Below are 27,515 nucleotides of genomic sequence, written 5' to 3' on the forward strand. Positions count from 1 at the left end.
GAACTCGACGTCGTCGAGTCTCGGTTGGACTTAGTGTGCTTAGTGTGTGTAGTATGTGAAGCGCTTGCGTCGCCTGGGGTCTTCCCCATAGCCGCCCTGCTGGACGACCTTCCGAGGTCGGGGACCTGCGCTCGGCTGTCTTTCAACGCCGTAATGCCCTCGCCGTCCGAAAGTACGGCGTTGCTGCCATCGCTGAAGGCGCCCTCCGCTGCCATGGCCGCCTGCCTGGCGTGGTGGGCCCAACGCTTCGTCGAACAGTCCTTAAGTGTCTTAGGTTTAAACCTACTACACGCTCTGCAGTTCGCTTCGGGGTGGTCCCTCGGCAAGCAGAGATTGCACATGGCGTGCCTGTTGACCCAAGGGTATTTGCGGTTGCACTTGGGGCAGAATTGAAAAGGGGTACCCTCCATACGCACCTTGAGGCAGCGGGCTGTTAAGTGTAGGAAATATATAAGGTGTACCTATATACCAAGAGTGTAGAGTAAGTACCACCCCCCCACTCTCCCTACTTGTAGGGCCGAGGCCCGCAGCCTACCAGGCCCGGGCCGAGGCCAGCGGCCTTCCGAGGCCCAAATCCGTCGTGCAGCAGCCGACGGTCGATTTCTTCTCCAGCCGGCGTCGAGTGTCGAAGTTAGACGTTGGGGTGGGGAAGGATGTCAATAGATTATTATTTTATAATTTTAGCAAAAGTATGGCTAAGGCCAGGGGACTCCGCAAGATGCTTCCGACCAGTATGGCGGAAAAAACAATCTGAGGATCCTAGACGCGTGAGGGATCTTGGGTACAGTGGACGTCACACTAGGGATAGTATTACTGGCACGCCCTGTGTCGACGCCCATTTTCGAATTTCGAAAAACAAACTAATGCTCCGCAGCTTCCACTAGATGTCGGCCTATGCACAGCATGTGATCTAAGCAGATTCCACAAGCCTCAGAAATATATATTATATATATTAAGGTCATTCCCCTGAATAGGGCTTACCTCACTGAAACAGATGCCGTAGGACTGCTCGTCCCATCTGTACATCGTTTGCATGCTGCCGTTCGAGGCAATAATGGCGGGTAAATGTCAGTGGCACCGACCAGGATGCCGCATGACAAATGTCTGCTAGCCGAATTCCGGCCCACAACGTCGCCGAAGACTAAGTGGATCTCGTGGAATGAGCTCTCGGACGTCCTTCTAGCGGTTTCCCCGCCTTGGAGCGACAAAAAGTAATCGTCGACGAGACCCATCGAGCTAGTCCTTGTTTTGAGATTGCTTTTCCTCTCGTCGACGGACCATAAGCCACAAACAGTTGTTGCGTAGTCCTGAATTGCTGAGTCCGATGAAGATAAAACTTTAGAGCTCTTTTCACGTTCAAAGTATGGAGGGCTTTTTCCGCAACCGATGAAGGAGTCGCGAAAAAGGTAGGTAGTACGATTGACGAATGCTTATGAAAAAGAGTAGGAACTTTCAGAATAAAATGAGGGTTGGTTGCCAGCACCACTTTGTCCTTAAAGAACCTCAAGTATGGCGGATCTATGACCAATGCTTGTATCTCCGAGAGCTGTCATGCAGAAGTGATAGCTACCAGAAAAGCCAACTTCCACGATAAGAACTTCATAGACGAGGAAGCCATAGGTTCAAAGGGAGCTTTCATTAACTCCGCCAATACTAAGATAAGACTCCAGGACGGAGAAAAACGTTTAATCGGTGGAAATGTACGAATTAAACCTTTCATGAAGTGCTTTATCAGTATATCACTAAACAACGGCGACGACGGTCTTCTCCGCGTGAACCTTGAAATGGCTGCTAGGTGTACTTTTATCGATAAAAAGGATAACCCACTCTCTGCTAAATGCAGAAAATATGGTAGAAGCTATTCCGGAGTTCTATTCAGGGGATGCAACCCCGGCTGATTTTGACACCACACGCAGAATCTCCTCCACTTACATGCATACGAGGTGTTAGTGGACGGAGCTCGCGCGGCTTGCAGAATTCGGCGGCAATCCGATGAAATATTCAGGGTACCAAACTCCGAGAAGTCAGGAGCCAAGCTGCGAGGTTGAGACTGTCCAAGTCGTGGTGCCACACTGCTCCCTTGTCCCGGGACAGGAGGTTCGGGACTTTCTGAAACGTTACCGGCCGCGCTATTGAAAGCTGTAGCAGGTCGGAGATGCTTGCCTGTCGAAGCCAGTAAGGAGCCACCACGGTCACTCGACATCGGTATCTGTGAATCCACTGCAGGGTCCGCCGTATGAGTGGAAACGGGGGAAAGGCGTACAGAAACATGTCCGTCCATGGGAAGGAGAACGCTTCCCCCAGCGAATAGATCTGCGGCCATCTGCTGGCATACTGTTCGCATTTCTTGTTCTCCCTTGTTGCATAGGCATCCAGAGAAGGCTGCCCCCACTTTCTGAAAATCTTCGACAACTGAAGATCGTCCAGTTCCCATTCGTGTTATCTGGTCCATTTCCCTGCTGAGGGAATCCACTTGCACGTTCTTTACTCCCGGAAGATGGTGGGCTACAATGGTTATATTTTGTTGCAGAGCCCACTGCCATACCTCCAGAGCCTTGGTCGAAAGGGTTCTGGAGCGAGTACCTCCTTGTTTTCTCAAGTAAAACATTGTTGTCGTATTGTCTGTCAATATTCTCACCACTTACCCTTTTATGTGTGGTAGAAAAGCTTTCAGGGCCCAACGCACTGCCCTCAACTCCACTACATTTATATGTAGGAGCGACTCCTCCGACGACCACCGACCTTGCGTTTGGAGAGCACCCAGATGTGCCCCCCCCCCCATCCAGTCAGCGACGCGTCTGTCACTATGGTTATGTGGAACTCCGGTTCTTGCAGGGGAACTCCCCTGGTTAGGTTCTCGAAGACTCGCCACCATTGAAGAACTCGCAGGAGCTCGTCGTCGAGAGTTTGTCCGACCAAAGTCCCTGGCTCTGGGTCCATCGGTCTGCCAGGAATTCTTGAATTGGCCTCATGAAAAGGCGGCAGTTGTTCACCAAACGGATGCACGAAGCCATGGTGCCAAGTATCGACATATATCTTCTTACCAACACTTTGATGTTGACTTTCCATTGCCTTGCCATCCTCTCTACGGATGGTCTTACCAATCCTGATTGAGTTTCCAACTGTGCACCCAAGAACACCAAGCTTCTCGACAGTCAATGAGGACTTCTCGAAGTTTACCGCAAATCCCAGTCGTCGCAAAAGCTGCATGGTGGCCTGTAGACTTGCTTGAGTTGTCATAGGGGACGATCCCCTCACCAACCAGTCGTCCAGATACGGATAAATGTGATGCCCCCGTTTTCTCAACCATGCTGCAACCGGAGCTAGGCGTTTCGTGAACGTCCAAGGAGAGAATTTTAGTCCAAAAGGGAGCACTGTGAACAGATAGTGGGTCCGCCCGACCATAAACCTTAGGAACTTTGTGTCGTCGACGCATTGGTATGTGAAAGTATGCGTCTTGGAGGTCCAACGATGCCAGAACGTCCCCTTGCTGAATGGACCGGATCACTTCCTGAAGTGTGAGCATTTTGAATTTTAGATTTTTTAACGTTTTGTTGAGGTCTCGAAGGTCGACAATGGGACACCATTTTCCGTTGGGCTTCTTCACCACGAAGTATCGGGAATACACTCCTTGACCCCTCTGCGACACAGGTACCAATTCTATCGCCCCTTTTTGTAGCATAAGTACTACCTCTTGTTTTAACACGCTCAGGTGGGGTTGAGCGGAAAACACTGGTGGAATCTGCAGAGGCTTGCTTTTGAATTGTAAAGAATGACCAAACTTTACAGTGTCCAATACCCACCGGTCTGTGGTGATCTTTTCCCATTCCTCGGCACAATGCGTCACCCTGCCTCCGAGAATATTCTGACACCCGTCATTGCTGGTCTTTAGATTGTCTTTTGATGACGAGGAGTAACCTCCCCTGTTCCTAGAGGCTCGATAGTCTCGATGTCTTTTCGCGGTCTGAGAAGCCCGCCTGTAGCCCTGCGAGGAGTAAGTCCGTCTATTTAAAGTACGGACCCTTGATGACGAGAACCGGGAGTTTCCTGACGCTCCTCTAAAGTGGCGAAATGAACGAAAATGTCTTCAACTCAGGAGGGCACCCAGAGAACGTGCCGTGTCAGAGTCCTCCTTCATACCTTTCAAGGCCTCGTCCACCATTTAGCCGAAAAGAAGGTCTCCCTCAAAAGGCATATCCAACATCTTATATTGCACTTCAGGTCGAAAGTTGGTGGTTTAAGCCACGCTTGTCTCCGTAGAACCATCCCGTTGTTAACTTGCTTAAAACCCGATTTTGCCAGGTCCACAGCAAAATGTATAGAATGATTAGAGGCCTCTTCCCCCTCTCGGACGAGTAACATCACCGCCTTTCTGTGTTCGTCTGGGAGATGTTATAGTATGGGTTGTAACCGGTGCCACATCTCTATCATACCTGGTCCTAATATCCAGAGAATTGCCTTCACTGTTGTTGCACCCACCGACAACACCACCTTGCCAAAGGCATCTTGTCTCCTGGCCTCGTTCTCCGGAGGAGTCGTGCATTTGTGCTGAGACCTTGCCTTTCTCGCCGTAGCCGCTGATACCACAGACTCTGGGGTTATTTGAGAGGACAAACATTTGGGAGTGGACTCGGGAGCCTTACATTTCTTCTCCAGTCTACCTTTTATTGCTGGCTCCGAGAAGGGATGACGCATCGTCTGTAGTCCTTATTGCCATACATGATCTAGGATGGGGATTGAGAACACCAACCTCCTTCTCTTCCCCATATGGTCGAAGAGAAAACAGTCTTTTTTCTTCTCCTCTTGGGCCAGTTCAAATTCGGTACAAGCCTTACTCATCATTGCATGGAAAGAACCAATGTAGTCTGGGGGCGACGGCTGGGCTTCTTGGAGTTTCTTACTCCGCTACAGACTCCCAGGTTGGGTCCCTAGAGGGGGATAACGATATATCCGATAAAAACGCGCTCCTTCCTCTGGGCGTGCACATGGAAGGCCTTCAAGGGCCGGCACCGCCGTCAGAGTTGGTCGATGGGAAGGACCTGGCTCGTCGATGTCTGGCGTCAACTGAGTTGCCACCTGAGGTAACTTCTCATCCAATTTCTTTAACGAGGTCTGCAATGTAGATAGAACTTCCAGAGATAAAACAGTCTGAGGGTTAAGCAACGGGGTTGTAACCGGGATATTTGTCCCGCTTGAAAGAGTCAGTCTGGTAACCCCTTGCAACCCAAGTTCTGCAGGTCCAGCCACCCGCTCATACTCGTCGTCCACAGAGGATATGGACAAGGCCGCCTCCTGCTGCAACAAGGATTACGGCAAAACCAGGTCGTATACCTCCGGTCGCCAGGACTCCTCTGGAGTCTCCGTCGACGAGGTTAAATTTTGCACTGTCGCTGTCGTTGTTGCCGTCACCTGCGGCGGAACACCTGAAGAAACAATCTGCGTCACTGGTAGCAAGGGTGTCGACGATCGCCCTCCCGTCAACAACGGTGGTATCTGCGTAGATCCTTGAGGCGTTCCAGCCTTTTTTGAACTTGACCTGTGTTTCTCAGAATCTCGACATTGATCTATGATGATCACCTGAGGAGGATCTTGACTTTTCTTTCCTCTCCTTCTTAGATGAGGACGACAAGGTTTTTGCTTTTAGTGAAGATTCTCTAGCGGAATGCTTTTCCGAAGAGCCTTTCTCCGTCGGCCGCGTTTTCTTCACCGGGGTTCAGCTGATGCTGAACGGCGGGGAGCCCATAAAGATTTTGTTGTCGGGCCAAGCTATGCATGGAGCCTACCTCCGAAGGGGGGTACGCACCCGCTCCGTCATTCAACCAAGCCACTAACCGCCGACTCTGGTCTTTAAGAGTCTTCTGGGAGAAGCCCTTACAGATGTCACAATTGTCTACCGAATGGTGAGGGTGGAGACAATATATACATTCCATATGGCCATCACCTCAAACTTTCTTTAGCCCACATGTAGCACACGGGCGAAAAAGAGCTTTTCCAGACATGAGGAAAAAACGACGAAACAACCTAGCAAAAATAGATGACGCAAGGTGATCCCACTACTTTGGAAGATGGTTGAAATCTGAAGGGAGCCGCGGGGGCGGTGCATTTATACCGCTACGTCCTATTGGAGCATGCGTAAGCAGCCCAAAATGTAGATAGGACACAAAAGTGTTGAATTTTTCCTATGGAAAACGGCTTTATAATGTATCGAGGGTTCCCAGTCCCTTTTAAGTCAGCTGGAACAACTCTGAGGCCCGTGATATCATGGCGTGAATAGAGCCAATCTCGTCGGGTGGCGAGGATCTGGGTGGCGGGGATCAGAGATCCACTCCGCCGTCGTCATCCGTACCTGTGCCAGTCATCTCCGGTTCAGTCTCGTCCCTCGGTGGGGGGAGGGAGACGACGGATGGTAAGGAGGTGGAGGGTGAACTCTCTTCTTGTGCGGTGGTTCTCCCGACGGCCCAGGTGCCGTGGGGTCTCCCGCCAGCGACAGGGGCATCCCTGTCCGAATCTCTGAGCACAGAAGTGTAGTGCCTGAAGGATGTCCACAGAGATGTCCTTGGAGGCTGCTGCGGTGGTTGCAGTGGAAGTGACGGGGGCTAAGGCGTAGTGTCCTCCGGCTCCTGAACGTTGCAATCCTCTTCGTCGGAGTCTCAGTCACTCTCCACATCTGCCTTGTCGGGGTCCTTTACGTAGGACCTGGTCTCCACGAATCTTTGCTCCAAGCCGGTCTTGAGAAAAAAAACTTTAGTCAAAATGGCCCCGGGCTTCTTTTTTTGCCATTTCTTGTTGGAAAGGTCCTTCTTGAGATTTACACTGCGCACCAAACCAGGTTTGGTCCATTTGTTCCCTTCGTCTTTGGCGGGATTCACCAGTGAAGCCCGCCTCTGGCTCCAGCGTATCTGGCAAGGGCAGGAAGTGAGGGAGGTGCCATTGAAGGACAGCCACCCTGCTGTGTGATTGACTGCTAGGCTGCAAATTAATGGTAGAAACCTGCATAAATGGTGAGGCTTTTGGCTCTGAAGGCAGAGTCGACCACTGGGCGAAGTAATCCGAGGAAGAAATTCAAAGAGATGCCTGCTGTAACTCGAGGACCGTTGGTTTGCCCGGTGAAGCCCTGCTGCAGTGATGAAACTCCGAATTCACCTCAACTAGAGAAGCCCTGCAACAGACTACTCCCCTTGGGTTGGTGGGACCAAATCAAACCCAAAGCGAACTTGTCTGGAAATCCTCTCGGAGCTGGCTGTACTTCCATTGCTGCTGCAGGAACCGATTGCCAGGGAGAGGATCACCAGAATCGAGTGTCTCATTAAGCGAGACCAGAGCTACAAGAAGATCCTCCAGACTCCCATGAAGCAGGACTGGCCAAGCCTGAGCCACCTCAACAGAGTGCAGAACCCCAGATGCAAGGAAAGCCCATGAAGGTATCCGAGAACCGCAGGGGTGCTATTTGTGAGAGCCACGAGGAGCTGAAAACGCGAATTGCAGCTGATCTGAAGTTTGCCCATTGCTGCCGCCAACCTTAAATTCGTAGTGCAGGAGTCCCAGACGTCTTCCCTCTTGTCCCCACGACTGAGGCCCAGGAACACAGGATCTCCAGACCTACTCAGGAACACAAGCCAGCTGGAACCAATTTCTTCAAACCAAAGGTACTATAAAACTAAGGGGATTTTCCTCTTGTTGTATAGCCTTGCTAATTCTCAGTTGAGACTTGTCTTGGTTGCTTTTGCAGAGTTGCTTGCAGCTTTGCTCCTAACAAGTCCCCCAGCTTGTGGCCCTACAATGATTTCATTTTCTACAAAGTCTCACCTGGACTTTTGCTCAACTAACATTGGATGTCCTGGCTCCCTGAAAGACTCTTCGTATCCTCTGACTTTGTGCTTTAACTATCCCTCCACAAAAGTCACAGATTAGATACCTTGTGGGACTTGGAAAGGGTTAATTTACTTTGCACTGAAAAGTACTTACCTGCTTAAGAATATTTGTTAACCATTGTTTTATTCCCTCATCTCTTGTGACACTCCACTCAGTATTGCTCTAAACGTGCCAGTGATATATCAATGTCCAAGGTGTCTTAGTTACTTAAGTTATCTCAGGGTGTAGGAACCATCTGTGTGCCATCCCAAATGGGCATGTGTATTTTTGTGTTACATATATTTGATCCCTTCTAAAGAAGGCTTATTCAACTGACTGTTAAATTAATAATGGTTTAATCAAGAAACCTTGTGCCTAAGTGTTTATATGAATAACTGTCACTGTGAGACTCTGTCACAACACTACAGCTCACACTGACCCCTCTTGAGATAAGACTGGCTGCTCAGTCACTCTACCAACTTGTGCAGTACATGCTTATACCAAAGGTTGGGTTACCTATTGCCAAGACGACAAGGCAGGTCCAGTCTCCCACAGGGTACTGCGTACAATCTTGAGTAACAGTAATCTATTATTAGTGTTGTGTGATGCTTCTAATTGTTCAGTCATTTTTCATAGTGATATTTGGCCATAAATAATTAACTTTATTTTTATACATATGGTCTAAGTGTAATTTGTGATTTCCATTGTGTGTACTCATTGTGGACCCTTTACAAGCTCACCACCTCTTGAGACTTAGACTAGACCACTCGTCTTGCTACCTTGAATTGGTTTGGCTACAGCTCCCCAGAGCTGTTCCTGTCACAATACAGGTTGGCCTTCCATACATCTGTCCACCAGGCCATAGTATAGAAAATCAGTCCCAACAGTCACATTAAAGCAATGGGACCGCTTAAAAACAAATAAAAGAGGACCCCCATCAACAAAAATCTGCTTTCTTTTGATGAGCCTGTTAAATTAAACTACACATTTATCAAAGTTCACCAAAGGAAAGGTGGCCAATATTCAACACAAACCATTAAAACTTTAATTTATTTTTGTGATATTCTATTTGCTTACCACTCTCAACGACAATTTGGCATGAATGAGGGTGTTCACTCATATGCTTGGCCATAGCATCCAAGCCATTATCACCAGTCAGGAAATCACAATTAAGGCAAACTGATGTAAGACTTCTGAAAAACAAATAGTTTTAAGGAAGTTATTAAATTCTGATTGATTATAACAGGAAAGACAAACAAGAATAAATGTTATACTCAAAGATAATAAAACACCTAAATGTATTATCAAGGCCCTTCAAGCACTTAAGGCAAACATTACTTTATGAATCATTTCCAAATGTCACAAAACAATCTAGACCAGGGTATTTAGATGAAATAAGCACGTATTATGGCTTCACAAGAAGATTTTGCTTCATGATTCCAATCCACTAAAAAACGATTTTCTACATCTCAGGGAAGCATACACTTTGAAGCAAATTAAGCGACTACATGGATTTAGGAAACCAAGATCGATACCCAAGGGAATATTTCATTTTTGGAGGTTCTGCCGTCTTTTATGGGACACCCAAACATTATGCAATTTTCCTCTTTGGCTTCCAGGATCTTTGACGTTTTATATGGTTAGAGGGACTTCGACTGAAGTATCCCAGTCACTGCAACTTTTTTTTTTTTTATAGCATGTGGTGCTACAGTAGCTCACAAAGCCCCATCAATGGGGTCATTTTTAAGCACCCACTTCTTTCTCTAGGGTAACTATGACCCCACAATTGTTTTAAGGTTAATCCTGGTGGCAGATGCAATGAAGCTTTGATTTTACCAGGAGAGCAAGCGGACTACCGCATTAGAAGCCCAATGCACCTCTTCGGTAGCCCTTGGAATACGAATTGTTAGCGAGTTTTATTGAAGTCCACCTGTGGTAGGATAATAGAAGACTCACTCGTAGGAGTATGGGGCTCGAACTCTTAGGTTTGGCCTGAACTACCCAAAAGATTTGGCAGCAATGGACGAGCAGCCGGGCTTAGTCTAGGAGGGAGAATGGCTGTAGGTAAGTACCAAGACTTCCGGGCACACCTATCCTATAAAAAAGGACTATACTTGCACATAGTAGTAGTATAAAAATGATGGTTACTATAAATACTAAGGCAACTAACAATAATAGGATTATAGCCAAGTAAACATATTCATATATACATTAAGACATTTGCTAAGCATTACTCAATTCAATATAAAATTTCAAATGATATCCAGGTAAGTAGTCAGAGTAGCAAATACATGCTTTAACGAACTTTCAGGAAATGCAACACGCATACTGGTAAGTAACTTTTTGACAGCCTGCACTTTATAAAGTCCAACCACATCTGGGGATGAGACTGAGTCAGATGGGGCACTGGGTGACAGAACAAAGGAAGACGGACACTGTCAAAGTTGGCAAAATAACAGGAATATTCAATGTTGCAAGTAAGCAAAATGTTTAGTTAAAAGGTCGTTCAGGGAGCTCAGATAGACCCCCTGAAGGATTGTAACCTAGAGAACCACTGTCCTTGAAGCCTGAGAGAACACAGTTGGGTTGTTCGCCCCAATGTACCTCTAGAAGCTAAGGAGACGTCCGATTGAGCAGAGCAAGCACCCAGGTAAGCACCTAGGAGCGGGACAGTACCTTTTTGGAAGAAAGAAGACAATGTCACTGCCAGGACCCCAGGTGAGGCGAAAGCAGCTCCTGTTAGGATTCTTGGACTGGAGGCTGAAGAAATAACATTTAGCAGGAGCAGACGGTCCGCTTCTTGTGATGGGACGCCCAGCAGACGATCTTCATGATACTGGCTTGTTGGGACTAGACAGGCTTCAGTTCAGTGACGGTTGTCACAAGGAAGGCTTCTTTCCGTTTCTATATCCCTGACTTGGAAGGGAAGACATCTCAGAGCAGTGAAGAGTCAAAGTAGGCCCAGCAGGATGCCCACGAAGTTACAGCTGAACTCGCTCTTCAGGAGACTATGCACAGCAAATTGATCCAGGTCCCAGGTTATTGGCGAATTGCAGCCTAGGACGGTCGCAGGTCTTCGAGTGCCAGCTGAAAATGCAGGTTGTTTTGAGACTGGTTAATTGCACCAGTCGATCAGAAGTGCAAGTTGGAGCAGCAGCGGTTAATCAGCAGTCACTGGTGGTCGCTGAAGGTGACTGCAAACGTCCTTCCTCAAATTCTTTGTTCCATGGGTCAACTCATTCTGCTCCAGGATCCTCGCCTTTATGCAAGAACCGAGCCAATCAGCTGTCATGTTGCATTCAAACTTTGGGAACTTGATTCAAGCAGACATACTGAAGGACAAAGACCTGCAGAGTTTCGATGTGCTCCTAGCTTCCTGTCCTCCCAGACACGTTGGTGTCTTTGGGCAAGCTTCCTCAAGGGAGCCGGGCAAAGACGAAAAGAGCGGGACCTCCCCCACCTCGGTTGGCAGAACAAGGCTCAAGAAAGGACATGTCATCAAGAGTTAGCGAAAAAAGACAAGTCACCATTAAAGTACAATGGTGACCCATGTGTCCCTTACTACAGCTGCAACACCAGCCTGCACTTAAGTTTCACTAAAATCGGTAGAAAAGTATCCACTGCCATCAGCTACTCAGGCCTGTCTCTGTAACTAGAAAGTTAGATGAGAAGTGGAAGAAGGGATACATTGTGTACCCTACACACTCCACATAAGGTGGGGTGTGCTGGTTCCACAAAAAATTAAAGTTAGTTAGGATAAAAGGTATCGCCCTGTTCTTGATAACAGTTATCACAAGGAAAATAAAAATGGCAACTCAAAGTGCTCCCAGCAACACTGCACAGAAAGTGCTGTGTGTTAGGCGAGTTTTTTTAAAGTCCACTTGAGGTAAGACTTTATAAAACTATCCCTTTGGTATACAGGTCCCAACTCTTAGAATAAGCTTGTACTACTCAAGGAACCTTGGTAGAGTGGCAGAGCAGTGAGAAATGAGCTGTAGCTAAATACAGTGAACCCAGTAAGTACAGTAGTCCAAAGAAACACCAATAAACTTATATTAAAATGTTTATTTACACAAGGAATGTCTTAAAATACTTAGATCACTTAACCAACACACATAGGAATACTTATAAATACTTTTCAAAGGGCACTGCTCAGTTGGTAGTTGCTTGCGGTACAATGGTTATAGAGTTTGACAATGACTGCACTACCATATTCTTTGTACGACCAGGCAATTGTGCAAAGACAAAGATATACAGTAATTGTATTTAGTTAGAAAAACCACATAAGATTAAGTCTTTTAGGAAGGAAAAGGGTTGGTTAGTCATACAGTAGCAAAGATGAATGTTCTATAGGGTGTTTCTTAGCAAACTAAAGCTTTTAAAGTCTGATCCCCAACTATTTGCAAAACTCAGTTTGGAGAGGGCTTAAAGTATTACGAAGCAGCAGATCAGCAAATGTTCCTGTGGATACTTTCACCGTCTAGGACAAGAGTTAACACAACGATGGAGACCCTGTTAATGGACTCACAAAAGGGACACTTGGGTGGGAGGTAAGAGTGGACACCCTGGACACCTCTTAGTGCACTTCAACGCTCTGGAGCGATTTTTTGGTTTAAGGTAAGCAATACCTTTTCTCTCCACAGTAACTTCAGTTAGAAGAAATGTTCGTTGCTAGATTCTCCTTTGTGCAGCAGCGACAGACCCGGTCTCTCGATTCCTTGGTCTGGTGCCGAAACTCAGCAGCAGTCTCGAGAGAGGAACCTTGGCACGACTTTCTTCGTCTTCTCCGGTCAGTCTGTGGCTTTGGCGCCTTTTCTGCAGCACAAACAAAGGACATTTTTAGCTTGGTCAATCATCTTCGATTCCTGCACTCTGGTGAGGGGATTGAATGAGTCAGATCGTGTCTCTGTAGGTTCACCTGAAGCTTATCAACGACTTGGACGGATTCAGTCTCTCAAAGACGTTGCACTGCAAATGGGTCTCCTGGTATCGGCGGTCTGCATCTCTGGAGAGGCACGGCACCTCGCGAGATAGCTCAAATTGCAGTTTGTCTCAGGGATGGTGGGAGGAGGGGAGTAATAGTCCTCTTCAAAGCTCCTCTGTCAAGTAGCAATCAGGGTCAGGACAGTTCACAGTGATGCAAAGGGTCTGCAGGCATCTCTGGTCGTCGTCTTTCTAGTTTACATCAGTTTCAAGTGGCTGACTTGCCTTTAACTTAAGGAACCTCACCTTTTATACTCCCGTTTTATACAGTTCCAGCACACACACCTCTGCAATCTCTCTCAGCAATTTATAGAAATGGGCGTGTGGCTGACCAATAAGGACAGCTAGACCCCAGTGGTTGCTGGTTCTATTCAGGCACTCTGGCAGGCAAAGGACAGGGGGGTGGAAAACACCTCCCCCAGTTTCTGCCTGACCAGACACTCTGGAGCCTAGGCTGGGACTCCAAAGGGGTCCTGCCAAATGCAACACGCAACACACAGGCACCCACCTCTCCCTCCCAGAATGGTAGAAGGGCTAACAATGAACAACCATGCTAGTAATGACGAAAAAGAAGGGAGGCCTCAAGTTGGTACTTGGGTGCCCCTATTGTGCACTACCAGGGTTATTGACATAGCCTGCGGTATAAAAATTACACAATAGTTGGTAGAACACTGCCACCAGCCATAACTAGGAGATTGTCTATGTGTCTAAAAAGTCACAGGAGCACAGAGGGGGCGGAGGGACTGGGGGTGGGTCTACAGGTATCCCTTTGGCACACACCACCTTATGTGGAGTGCCAATCTCTCAGACTGTAAAGTTTTACGAGTGATACTAAGTATCTCTCTATCCCTAACAAGGAACAATTTACTTACCTGTAACTGTTGTTCTCCAGCATGGGTCAGGCATGGATTCACATGCTCATGAATATTCCCCATCAGGCTGGGCATCCTCGGTAAAAGAAAAAATCAGTTTTGTTTCTGAACTGTCTTTCTCCTAATAACCAATCACTGGTCTATGGGTCATACTGCCCCCAGCTAATGACGGCCCTCTACCTAAGCCCTCCTCAGGAAGCCATCTTCAGATTTGGTAGCACAAAGTGGCAGTGGGACCAAGAGAAGAGCCGCAGAGGGGTAAGGCAGGAGGGTTCGCATGTGAATCCATGCCAGACCCATGCTGGAGAACAACAGTTATAGGTAAGTAACTTGTTCCTTCTGCAGCATGGGGTCTGGCATGGATTCACATGCTCGTGAATAAAAGAATACAGAGCAGTACACCCTTGCACAACCACAGGAGGTGGCAAGGCTCAACATTAAGCATCTCTTACCTCCTCACCATGCTCACCTTCAAGCAAACAGGTTGGGCAGCACGGCTTGGCCGACTCTGGACTACTCCCTGAAATCCCGGTCGATGCAGTAGAATCTTGTGAAGGTGTGCGTCGACCTCCACATAGCAGCCCTGCAGATGTCCAGCAGGGGCACATCAGACAGGAACGCCATAGTTGCAGCGATCCCTCTGGTCGAATGGGCGTTCGGACGGCCAGGCAAAGGTCGATTTGCCAACCGGTGACCGTGTGTGATGCAGCCGGAGAGCCACCTGGAAATGGAGGCCTTGGAGAGGGCCTTCCCCCTACTTCACAGGGTCAAAGTTTACAAACAGCTGTGACGTGTTCCGAAAACTCTTTGTGCAGTCCACGTAGAATACCAGCGCTCTAGCCACATCCAGCAAGTGCAGAGTTCTCTCAGCCGGCGACGAAGGCGACGGGATGAAAACAGGTAACACCAAGGGCTCGTTGAGATGGAAGTCCGATGGCACCGTCGGCATGAAGAAGGGGTGCGTCCTCAGCCCGACCCTCGCTGCGTGGAAAGTCAAGTACGGAAGCTTACAGGAGAGGGCCTGAATCTCTCCCACTCGTTGTGCAGAGGTGATCGCCACCAGGAACTCCCTCTTCCACGACAGGGATTTCAGAGTGCCGAATGCAGAGGCCTGAACGGGGTACCCATGAGCCTAGTCAGCACCACATTGAGCTCCCATGCCGGGGCTGGAGCCTTCACAGGCGGAAGGAGCGGAAAAGTTCTTTCACAAACTGCTTCACTAGGCGATGCGACCACAGCGACAATCGCCCGGAGTTCTAGTCTAGCGGGAGATGGCTGCCAGATGGATCTTGATAGAGGCGTGCGCCAGCCCCACCTTGGCCAGCGACAGCATGTACGGCAGCACTTGAGGGGCTGTAATCCATAGAGAGTTTATCTTCTGTGCAGGGCACCAGACTGTGAACCTCTCCCATATATGTCAATAGCACTTAAGAGTCGAAGTAGCCCTGGCCTTGGCAAGCACCTCCTTGCAGTCCGTCGGGATCTTGTATCCACCAACTAGTGCTGCAGGAGCCAGGCCTGCAGGTTCTGCGACGATGGGTCATGGTGCAGGATCGCGCCTCCTCCCCTGGCGAGAAGATCTGCGTCTGCCGGAAGCTTGACTGCAGGGGACGCTGACAAGTGCAGAAGGTCTAGGTACCATATCTGCCTCGGCCACGCCGGTGCGACGAGGATCATCCTGCACTGGGACCGTCTGAGTTGACTAATGAGTCGTAGGAGCAAAAGTGGGAACACAGAAAAATAGGCCGTCCCAGGAGAATGAGAACACATCCCCGTCTGGGGAAACCTGCTGGCGAAACTTCGGCACTTGTGTTCATCGCTGTTGCAAACAGATCGATCTGGGAATTGCCCCATCGTCGAAACAGGAGGACACCTAATCCTGCCCAAGTTCCCACTCGTGGCAAGAGCGCAGCTCCCTGCTGAGTGAGCCAGCGACAGTGTTCTTCACTCCTGCCAGATGAAAGGGTACCAGGAACATCCTTTGAGTGACGGCCCAGTGCCATAGATCCTGCGCTTTCTTGGCGAGAGCAGGGGATCTGGTGCCCCCCCCCTCATTACAAATGTAGAGCATCGTCGTGGTGTTGTTGGTGAAGACCCGCACCACCTTACCCTTAAGGGACGGAAGGAAGGACCCGATGGACCAAAACACGGCCCAGAGCTCCAGGACGTTGATGTGCAACGACTTCTCCTCCGGGAGCCAAAGGCCTCTTGCATGGAGATTTCCGGTGTGTGTGCCCCATCCCTCCAGGGAGGCGTCCATTGTCGCAGTCTCCTGATGCGCCGGGGTTTGGAAGTCAGTGCTCATCGCAAGATGCGGGTGGACCCCCCCCCCCACCATAGAATCACCCTACGGAATGTCTCGTTGAGGGCGATCCAGTCTTCGAAGCTTCGCTTGCATCCAACGGGCATCGAGGAACTCCTGCAGCAGTCGCATCCGCAGTCTGCACAGCCGAACGAGGTAGATGCATGATGCCATCATGCCGAGCAGGGACTTGATGGACCTCACCCTGGCAACCTTCATGGCCAACAGCCGTTGTACCTTGCCCAGGATGGGCTTTATCCTGTCCTCGGACGGTGCGGCTGGGAACACCACCGTGTTGGGTCTGGCTCCCAGGAACTGGGCGTCCTGCGATGGCTCCCAGCAGGACTTCGCATATTTTATCGAGTACTCCAGTTCCGTGAGCAGGCGGGCGGTCCTTGCTGTGTGTTCGACGGCGAGTTCCTCTGACTTCGCTTAAATGAGCCAATCGTCCAGATAGGGGTAGACATGGATCCCCTGCAGGCGCATCCGCGCCGCCACCAGTGCCAGGCACTTGGTGAAGACCCTTGGGACCGAATTCAGACGGAAGGGGAGGACCCTGAACTAGTAGTGCCGCCCTTGGACCATGAAGCACAGAAACTTTCGGTGCCCCTTGTGAATGGGGATCTGGAAGTAGGCATCCTCCAGGTCCAGCGACGACAGGCAGTCCCCTTCTTCCAGCTGTTACAGCACGTGCTGAAGGGTGACCACCCGGAATTTCTGGGATTTTATGTTTTTTGAGGCGGCGGCGATCTAGGATGGGCCGTCAGCCGCCGGTCTTCTTTCGAACGAGAAAGTACTGCGAGTATACTCCGGAGCCTCTTCGAGAAGAGCTCCATCGCGCCCTGCTTTAGCATTGCTCGTACCTCCAGAAGTAGTTGAGGAATGTGGTTTTCTTTCCTGGCCACGGGTGGAAAATGGGAATTCCAGAGTGTGCCCGAGGGCCAGGGCATCCAGCACCCAACCGTCGGTGGAGATGGATTTCCACGCGCCATTGAAGTCCGCCAGCCGGGTGGGGGCCTGACGTCACGGTCGCTTCAGTCCTGCTTCGCCGAGGCCTTACCGCCTTGGGCCCCTTGGCAACAAGGACAATGTCCGCCAGCCTTGTTGTGGCCTCTGTAGGCTTCCTGCGATGAAGAACGGGCCGTCTGACAGTATGAGGAAGAGCTGCCGCCAGATCCTTTGGAGGCACCTTGCGACTTGCCTCCGGAGGACCAAAAGGATGGCCGTCGTTGATGGAGTGTGCCCAAGGCACGGGCCGTCTCAGTGTCTGCCTCGATGGCCTGCAGTGACTAGTCTACTGCCTTGCCGAACAAGTCGTTCCCTTCGAAGGGCATGTCCAGTACCCACGTCTGAACGTCCTGACGGAGGTCGATGGCCCTGAGGCAGCCACGCCGGTGAAGGCAAACGCTGTTGCCCATCTGGCGGAAGCCGATGATGTTCGTGGTCGCTGTAATGGCTTGGTCCGAAGCCACCTCGCCTTCTTGTAAGACTTCAAGGGCCTCTGCCCTCTTGTCATCTGGGAGGAAGTCGGGGGGAGTGGGGGCAATTTTAAACCACAGCTCCCGATCAGGAGGCTTGGTAATAGTAGATGTGCCTTAATTTTTCACTTGCTGACAAGATAAAGATAAAGTTGTAAGGATGCCTGCTTGTATGTACATTTTTCTCTATTGCAAAAAATATACATTATTTTTACTTTATACAGGTCGATAAGTTTAAGCAATTAAAAAGGCTGAACATCCCTGTAAATTCTAGAATAATTTTTTCATGAGCTGATTGGATTAGATCATCGGTATACTTGCCATTACAGCTACACGTTAAATGTTGTTGTATTGGATGAACCTTCAGCGGAAAAAAGGCTTACTACGCTTCGTTTGCAATGCTGCTGTTTCGTTATGATGATCTTGATATGAAAAAGGATTATCATGGTTGCGTGCTGGCAAAAACTTGCTTTGGCCTATTTGGTGAAGGTTTATCTCAAAGTTAAATGGTCTCTATATTTATTAATTTAAGTCAATCATAGTAAGTGTACCTTTACAGTTGGTATGGCTATAAGTATTTGGCTTATTTAGATTACGCATTATTTGCTAGCTGAAAGGGCTTTGATTTATTGAAGAAATGTTTCAGAGAAAGTGGATCATCTCTGAGTCCATTAAACAGATCCACTTTGCTCCCCATTTGGTGACTCAGAACAAAACAAGGATCGCTGCTATCACACCGGCACACACTGCTACCAAGGTAAGCGCCTTACTGCAAAAATGTATAGGCTATGAAAACTACAACCTAAAACAAGTATTTCCAACTAGAACTGATGCTAATTTCAAATTTATTTAGGATAATGCAGCGTAGATGCTAACCACGAAAGAAAAGGCAATACTTTGAATACTCACAGTGACAAGAGACGTACAAGAGACAAATTAGAAAGCTCATTGCAAATGAAGCATATTAAGTGTTCTTTCCCTGAAGGCTCATCAAATACAACAAAATTTAACGTGCATCTGTAATGGCAAGTAAACCGATGATCTAATACAATCAGTTCATGAAAAAATGATTCGAGAATTTACAGTGATGTTCAGCCTTTTTAAATGCTTAAGCATATTGATATTTTGCAATAGACAAACATTTACATACACAAGCAGGCATCCTTACAACTTCATCTTTATCTCGATAGCCTGTTCAAAATTAAAAGTCACATCTACTATTACCAACTCATTTAACCATCACAAGAGCAAATATTTGAAATACAAGCATACTGAAACCCACCAGAACTGGACATTAATGCCTATAAAGGATCAACACGGAAGATTGCCATTAAGGACAAGCTCATTCTTCTGTAAATGTGAAGGAACATTAAGACTCTGAAAATGACTGACTTTAATGTGAAGTAACATTGAAAGTTTCAAAGGACTTTTTCAATTAACCATTCAAAATCAACAAGAATAAATAAATACTATTTGACAAAACTTTGTCTATTCTTCAATTTATGAAAAATTCAAGCATCTCAAGGCGCTATTTATAACATAATGAATATTAAACCTATCAATCATATGATTGGGCAACCGCAATGAACCATTTACCTTGCAGCCCATGGAATACTCAGAATAAAGTTTAAGCTTTAACTAAGAGCTTGCGTAAAAGATTGCAAGTAGGTTGCACCGCTTATTACCATTCCATCTCCCGAATCTTACCCAAGTTTTCCGACATCCTCTTCGTCCAGCCGGAGCGTTGGCTCGTGGTTGATGGCGTCTGCGATGCTGCGCCCGACCTGGCAGCCGCAGAGCCCGTACCAACGGCGCTCCCAGTGCCCGCGGTGCTTTGACTTATGTTGGGTCGCCGGGGCGCCCTCAGAAGGTCTTAGAAGACCGCTCAGACTTCTTCTTGGGCTCACCTGCCGCCGGGCTTTTCGCCTCCAGCCAGTCGGCGAGCCGTTTGCGACAGTCCTTCATGGTACGGGCGGACATGTCCTTGCAGAACGCTCAGTCCTCCTCCACGTGCGAGTTATTGGAGTGCAGGCAGTAGAGGCACCAGGAGTGCTCATCCTCCTTGAAGACGTTCTGCAGACCACATCCTGGGTAGATCCTAAACAGCTTGGATCCAATGGGCATTGAGTCGCCTTTGTTTTCGGCCAACTCCACGCTTGGTAGGCCTCAAAGATCTTCCGGAATCCTCCAAGAAGTGAAATGAGATGAAAATTTGCCTTTGAGGGGCGTAGAGATTTCCAAAACGGGTCCCTGTCAATCGGAAGAAGAATCGGTGGAGGTTGAGGCTCGATTTGACAGAAAAAATATGAGTAAACTCTCTGAAAAAACACAATGCGCAGTAAAAGCTCGAGAGCTAAGCATAGGACTCCCAACATTTGAAAGTGTGGTAAAAATCTGTAGATGGCTGCCTGAGGAGGGGCTTAGGTAGAGGGCAGTCATTGACTGGGGGCAGTATGACCCAGAGACCAGTGAGTGATTGGTTGGTTATTACACCAACTACCGCCCTATATCCACGGTCCCCTTCCTACTCAAACCCATCGACAAAATAGCTTATAACCAAATTCAAGAACACCTGGAACAGAACCAGCTCCTTGGAACCAGACAATCAGGCTTTAGGCCCAATCACAGCACAGAAACAGCCCTCTTTGACCTCAAAATCCAGATGGACATTATCAGAGACACAGGGAAACTCTGCATATTCCTATTGTTAAGACCTCTCTGCGGCATTTGACCTCATAGACCATGACAAACTGTACATCACTGGCCAAGGATTTAAATTTTTCTAATGACGCCACTCTATGGGTGAAATCCTTCCTAGCCGAACGCACTTCTAGAGTTTCCATAGGCAAAGAGGGACAGATCCCATCCCAGTACCCATTGGAGTACCCCAAGGATCCTGCCTCTCTCCTACTCTATATAATGCTATACACAACTCCTCTTCTCAGCCTTACACGAAATGGGTGTCGTCTACAGAAACTTTGCGGATGACACCCAGATCCTCATACACATATCAGGTGACAATGACCATGACACGGTGACCATTAACAGAATTTACGCCATCATACAAAAATGGATGGCCCTAAATAGTCACTGCCTTAACGATGAGAAGACAAATCCTCATTGTGGGCTCCCCATCTAAAATAGCCACCCTCCAACCCGACTACTTGACCATCAATACTGACGGTACGCCAATCCCAGTCCTAAAGCAAGTTAAAACGCTAGGTGTTCAACTTGACACCAACCTCACCATGACTAAATACATTAATACACTCTCCTCATCCTTGGCATACACTTCTAAATTGATCGCCCTAAGTCGACAATTCCTAACCCCCACCAATTGCCTGACCTTAGCCAGAGCCCTGGTATTGTCCAAGCTAGACTATTGTAATGCCTTAATGCTTGGTATCTCCAACATCTCCAAAATGCAACTTCTGCAAAATAAAGTCCTTAGGGCAGCCCTAGGGATAAAAAAAAAGTCTGAACACATCTCTAAGATCAGGAAGGATGCGTACTGGCTACCCATTAAAGCCAAAATCATCTTTGAAACACACTGCATTGCCCATAAATGTCTTACAAATAAAGCCCCAACCTACCTCAACAATACTTTACATATAAAAATATCCACGAGATTTCTTGGATCTAACGATAATCTCACACTGGTACCCCCGCGTTTCAAATCCACGAGCGCAGGGGGTAGCAGCTTCATTGTCCTAGCGCCTAAACATTGGAACTCCCCCCCCCCCCATATCAAAAATGAATCCTCTCTCAGGCTTTAAATAACTCAAGACGTGGTTATTCAACCAATACTAAGATTTGGAGCGGTTTCAAATTTGCTAGACCTACCCCCCTGCGAAACCTGAATATAATAACTGATCATGATGTATAATATTGTACTGTAATTTTGTACCATTATTTCCAAAACGGTCTAACCACGCCGTGATACCCATTACTTTCTTACCTGGTAACTTTCTTTCGATGGGATGATCGACAACGTATCCCACATCTATGACCGGTAATCACCACAGCTGTACTGCTTCGGAAAATTTTCGCCGTTTACGTCCTGCGTCAATACGCTGTCCTCAAAGGCCTCCGTCGAGCCGACGTCACCGGATGTTATAAGTAGGACGCACGACACCCATAGCCTCAGTTGTATTTTTTCCCCAGAACTTGTGGCACCAATCTTCTGCCAGAATGACTACAGAAAGCCTTGTGGAAACGAAAGCTGCATCGCATAAGAAATTCTGTGGAGGGGCAGGTAGGGAGGGAGCGATGTGGAATACGTCGTCGGAACATCCCATCAAAAGAACGTTACCAGGTAAGAAAGTAACTTTCTTTGAAGGGGTTGGTTCCTCCGATGTATGCCACATCTATGGCAGACTCCCAAAGCAGTACCAACGTAAGGAGGTGGGAAAAGAATTTAGAATTCTAGAATGCCCAATTAAATTGTAGAATAGAGGACTGCCTTGCCAAAGGCCAAATCTTGCCCATGGATAGAATCCAGGGAGTAGTGTTTTAGTAAAGTATGGACAGAAACCCATGTGGCTGCTTCACAAATGTTACGAATGGGAACACCCCTCTGCAGGGCAGTAGAGGCAGCCACACCCCCTAGTAGAATGGGCCCATAAGCCTACCGGAGGGTCCTTACCCGCCAAGCGGTAACATTCAGAAATTGCCAAGATAATCCATCTAGACAAAGTCTGTTTAGTAACAGCTTGTCCCAAACGCCTTTCAGCGTATCCTACAAAGAGCTGATCGTCCACTCTGACCCGGGACATGCGTGAGATGTAGAAACTTAAAACTCTCCCAGGATCCAACCTATGGAGCCTCTCCTCTTCCTTACCAGGATGCGGAGGAGGATAGAATGTCGGAAGAATTGCCTTCTGGCTTAAATGAAATTCTGACACAACTTTCGCAAGAAAAGAAGGACGAACCACAAGAACAACCCTATCCTTATGGAACACTGAAGGGTGACTTAACGGAAAGTGCCTGCAACTCACTCACTCTGCGAGCGGAAGTAACCGCAAATAAAAATACAGTTTTCAAGGTCAACAGTCTGAAAGGGCAAGAATGTAAAGGCCCAAACGGAGCACCCATGAGGAACTTTAGAACCAGGTTCAAATCCCAACCGGGCACCTGGAAAGGAGAGATGGTGGAAGCACATTAGTGAGCCCTTTCAGAAACTGAGAAATCAAGGGAATTTTAAAATAAGAACTCTCCTCAGATGAGCGCTTAAATATGGACAGCGCCGCCAGGTAACCTTTAATGGTACCCACTTGCAGGACCTTGTGGGCTAACAAAAGCAAAAAAGAGAACCACAGGAATGGCACATGAAAAAGGATCCACATTCTTAACCCTGCACCAGTTGCAGAACTTCCTCCAGCGGAGTCGGTACAGGGACTTTGTTGCGGGCCTTCTGGCCGAAAGCAACACCTCCATCACGTCTTCAGGTAAGTCCTAATCCTTATACCTCACCCATTCAGAAGCCAAGCATGAAGGTTGAGGGACTTGACCTCTGCATGGAGAACCTGACCGCCCCCCCTCCTGTGAGAGGGGACTGTCTCGGTAGGGAAGACGGCGTGGAGGGCAGATGAACATGTCGAGAAGGTCTGGGTACCACGTTCTCCTGGCCCATGCCGGAGCAATGAGGATCATTCGGGAACTGAACCTTTAACCTCCGCAGCACTTGGGGAATGACTGGGAGTGGAGAAAACGCATACAGCAGTGGGAAGGACCACTCCACTACGAACGCGTCCCCTAAGGCTCCTTTTGGAGGAAATTCCCATGAGCAGAATCTTTCACACTTCCGGTTGACACTGGTAGCGAAGAGATCCACTTGTGGGGTCCCCCAAAGGAAGAAGATCTCCAGGAGTATCTCCTGAGCCAGCTCCCACTCGTGAGAGACTATGTTCTGCCTGCTCAGAGCGTCCGCCGCCACATTTTCTTCTCCGGCCAGATGAACTGCCAAGATTAAAATTTCCTGCTGGATGGCCCAGAACCAGAGCTGCATCGCCTCTCTGCACAGAGGGAGAGACCCTGCCACCCCTTTTTGTTGAGGAAGTTCATGGCCACTGTATTGTCCATCAGAATCAGGACAGTCTTCCCCCACACAGACGGCAGAAAAGCCTTCAGGGCTAGCCTGACGGCCCTCAGCTCCAACAGATTGATATGGAGTCTGGACTCCGATGGAGACCAACGACGGTTGACTGTCAACTCGTTGGCATGAGCTCCCAATCCTGTGAGGGATGCGTCCGTCACGATCATCATCTCCGGCCAGGGTAGCCAAAATGGAGCCCCCTTCATCAGATTACCTTCGACGGCGCACCACAGAAGATCCTGGGCGACCGAGGGCAGCACCTGAACGGGATCCAACATCCTGCCAGAGGACTGTGACCACTGCATCTTGAGAGCCCACTGCAGAGATCTCATCTGCAGCCTGGCCTCTGGCACCAGGAGAATGCAGGATTCCATGAGGCCATGCAACCTCAAGAACTCTAATGCCAGGATTCTCTGGGCATGTCGAAACTTGTTCACCATCTGCAGAATGTGATGAGCCCTCACCTGGAGAGGAAAACAAAGCCCCAGGGATGTGTCGAGGACTGATCTGATGTACTGGAGCCGCTGGGTAGGTGTCAAGTGGGACTTCTTTAAGTTGAGAGAGAAGCCCAGCCTGTGAAGGGAGTGGCAGGTGACTGACAGATGATCCAGGACTGGCTCGGGAGAGCACACCCTTATCAACCAATCGTCCAGGTAGGGCTAGACATGAATCCCCACTTTCCTGAGATACGCTGCCACCACCACCACCATGAGCTTGGTGAAAACCCTCGGGGCGGAGGTCAATCCGAACGGCAGGACCCGAAACTGAAAATGCGAGTCGCCAACTGCGAACCTCAGGTACTTCTTGTGCTTGGGATGAATCAGCACATGTAAGTAAGCGTCCTTGAGGTCCAGAGACACCAACCAGTCCTGAAGTTGAAGGTCCTGGAGGACTTGAGAGAGGGAGAGAGTAACCATCGAGTAACCATCTTGAACTTGTGCTTCCTGAGGAGCTTGTTCAAACCACTCAAGTCCATGATGGGTCTCATAGTGCCCCCCGCCCCCCCTGTCTCTTTTCGGAATCAAAAAATATGGAGAATACCATCCCTTGTTCCTCTCCGCTACAGGCACCAGTTCTATGGCGCCTTTTTCCAGCAGGGATTTGATTTCCTGCGCAAGGAGTGGATCCGGACTCTTCAAAGAGAGATTCCCTGGCGGATTGTCGTGAGGCCTCTGCCGGAAAGGAAGACAGTAGCCGTGGGCTATGATCTCCAGAACCCACACATCTGAAGTAATGGCACGCCATTCTAAAAGATACTGCGCCAGCCTTCCCCCCAACCGGCGAAGCATGGGACATGGCCTCATGACTGAGCTGAAGCGGCTGCGGCAGTGCCTGAGGGTAAAGAGGCAACTGCCCACGCGGCCTTGGCACCTCAAGCACCTTGCTTTCCACCTATGGTACTCCTAGGGTGGCCCCTTTGACTTGCAGCTCCCCTCGATCTACCAAAGGAAGACTAGTATCGAAAGGAACCTCCCCTCCATTGCTGTCCTCTAGGACGAAAAGGCGGAGGTTGTCGAACTGCAGTCCTCAACGACTTTGCTGCAGCTTTGGAGGTCTTCAACCTCTGAAGGCTCTCGTCAGCCTTGCTGCCAAAAAGATGGACACCATCAAAGGGCATGTTGAGAAGCCCGGCTTGTACGTCAGGAGCAAACCCCGACTTCCGCAACCACGCAAATCTGCGCATCACAGTGCTCGCCACCATGGACCGGCTGACACAGTCTGCCATGTCCAGACCCGACTGAACAGATTCACACATGGCATCCTTGCCATCCTGAACGAGGGCAAGAAAACCACCCCGTTCCTCCCCTTCGGGAATATGTTCAGCTGCCAAAGAGACAATTCCACAGAGTGTGAGTGAAACGTGCTAAGGCAAACACGGAGTTGGCTGCCTGTAAAGCCATACCCTCTGAAGAAAACACTTTCTTCGCCCAGCCATCAAAATGTTAGTCGTCCCTATCAGGAGGGATGGTTGGGTACGACGCCTGCTTTGCTAGGGCCGTAGGTGCCTGCATCACCAAACTCTCCGGAGTACGGTGCGTAGTCAAGTAGCAGGGGTCGCTACTAGCTGGACGGTATTTTTTCGGCAACGACTTGCTTACAGTCGGGAGACTCTCCGGAGCAGTCCAAGCCGCTGCCACCCTTCTTTGTAAAGCCATATGAAATGGCAGCACCGAGTCAGTGGGTTGACCTTGGTCAAGGATATCTGTCAGGTCATCCTGCAGAAAATCCACTGGTGGCGCAGACCACCGCAAGTATTCTGTCACCCTCAACATGAGTCACCTGTACGAAGATTCAGCATGCGTACCAGGCTCAGGCCTGCCAAACTCAACCTCCAGGGAGGTAGCAAGACCACTGGCTTTGTGCAAAAACTGATGCAGGTCTTCCAACTGGCTACGACCAGATAACAGGTAATCAGGAACCTCATCAGGAACCAAACCTTCCTCAGACCCTTCATCCACCTCAGAGATGTAATCCAGAGGCTGGAATAAATCCCTGGATGAGGGCACAGAAAAAGGCTCAAATACAGGCCTTACTGACTTCTTCAGGGCCTTCCTCGGAGTTTCCACCGATGCACGGGGTACCTCCGGTAAAGCCTCCAAAAAAGGCGTGGACAAAATCGGTGTTGATGTCAAGCGCGTCGCCGATGGCTTCGACACAGACCTTGAGGGCTGTGCCCAGAGCATGACCTTTCACAGCCTCAGCGAGATCGAGTCGATGACTTCCTCAGAGGCGGAGCCTCGAGAGAGTCCCTCGACAGACATGGCGCCGATTGCATCGCCATCTGGTCCAGCACTCTGGCAAGGGAACTTTAAGGACTGGAATCCCGTCTCTGGAGGTCCAGCAGGATGCCACCAAAGTTTCAGCTCTATTCGCAATTCAGACCACCATTCACTGCACAATGGCTCGAGATCCCAGGGTATTGCCATCCCGCAAGATCGCAGCACCATGTGTGATATTAGAAAATGCAGGTCTTCGTGAGTCTAGTGAATCCCACGACGCTCAGGGTTGGGGTCGTTTTCAGAATACCCAGGTCGCTTGGAAGGAAGGGCAACAGCAGGCTCCGGGTACACAGCAGGCTCTCTGGCTACTGAAAACTGTCTCAGCCACCAGGGGTGTTGCTAAGCCTGGAAAAAATCTGGGTCTAAGCTAATGTCAGGACTGTCGGGACTCTGGGCTAGCTAGCCTTTTGGCTGTAGCCCCTTAGCTATCTGGGGCAGCAACCAAAAGACTCAGGGCTATAGCCCCCTCAGCACCACCCCAGCAACACCTCTGTCAGCTGTGTTGTCTTACCTCTTCAGCTTACAGGATCGTACCTTTACGCAGGAACCCAGCCAAACAAACAGATGTGCAACATTCAAACTTGGGGGGTTGGCAATCCTTTTAGGACAGCAAGTCTCTGAGTTTGATATGGATTCTTAGAGGCGGGCTGGAAGACAAAGGGCTGCAAAGTTTTGGACTCCTCCCTCGCTTCTTGCCTTTACAGACACACTGGAGCCTCGGCGGGCGTGACCGAGGTCTGCTGCCACGAGTGCATTTACTGCGGTAAAGGTGCACTGAATTTGTAAAAAGGTTCACTGCCACAAGTCAGTTCAGTTAAGCTTATCCCTGTAACAGAACTGTTACAGTGCTATTGAAAAAGGTGGCTACATTGCATCTCTCCAGCACTCCACTTAAGGTTGGGTGTGCTGGTTTTCACCTAACAAAATGTAGAAGGGTTAGAAGAACAAGTTACTTTCTTACCTGGTAACGTTCTTTCGATGGGATGTTCCGACAAAGTATTCCATATCTATGACAGGTAATGTCCACAGCTGTGCTGCTTTGGAAAATCTTTGGCGTCTGCGTCGATGAGCTGTCCCCGAGGACCTCCTCCGACGGCCGACGTCACCCGATGTGATAAGTAGGACGCACGACACCCATAGCCTCAGTTATAGTTT

The 27,515-nt window shown here is 49.0% G+C and overlaps 1 protein-coding gene across 5 annotated transcripts in view; it reads right to left on the reverse strand.

Moving 5' to 3' along the window:
• ZNF280D (zinc finger protein 280D) overlaps positions 1-27,515 on the reverse strand; it is a 1,333,168-nt gene that overhangs the window by 334,061 nt on the left and 971,592 nt on the right. For all 5 annotated transcript variants that reach the window (XM_069624893.1, XM_069624892.1, XM_069624896.1 and 2 more), the window contains exon 16: positions 8,929-9,044. In XM_069624893.1, the coding sequence (XP_069480994.1) occupies positions 8,929-9,044 (116 nt within the window). The remainder of the gene's footprint in view (positions 1-8,928; positions 9,045-27,515) is intronic.

Source organism: Ambystoma mexicanum, chromosome 11 (genome assembly GCF_040938575.1).
Source record: "Ambystoma mexicanum isolate Mex_15411 chromosome 11, UKY_AmexF1_1, whole genome shotgun sequence".
Lineage (NCBI taxonomy): Eukaryota > Metazoa > Chordata > Amphibia > Caudata > Ambystomatidae > Ambystoma > Ambystoma mexicanum.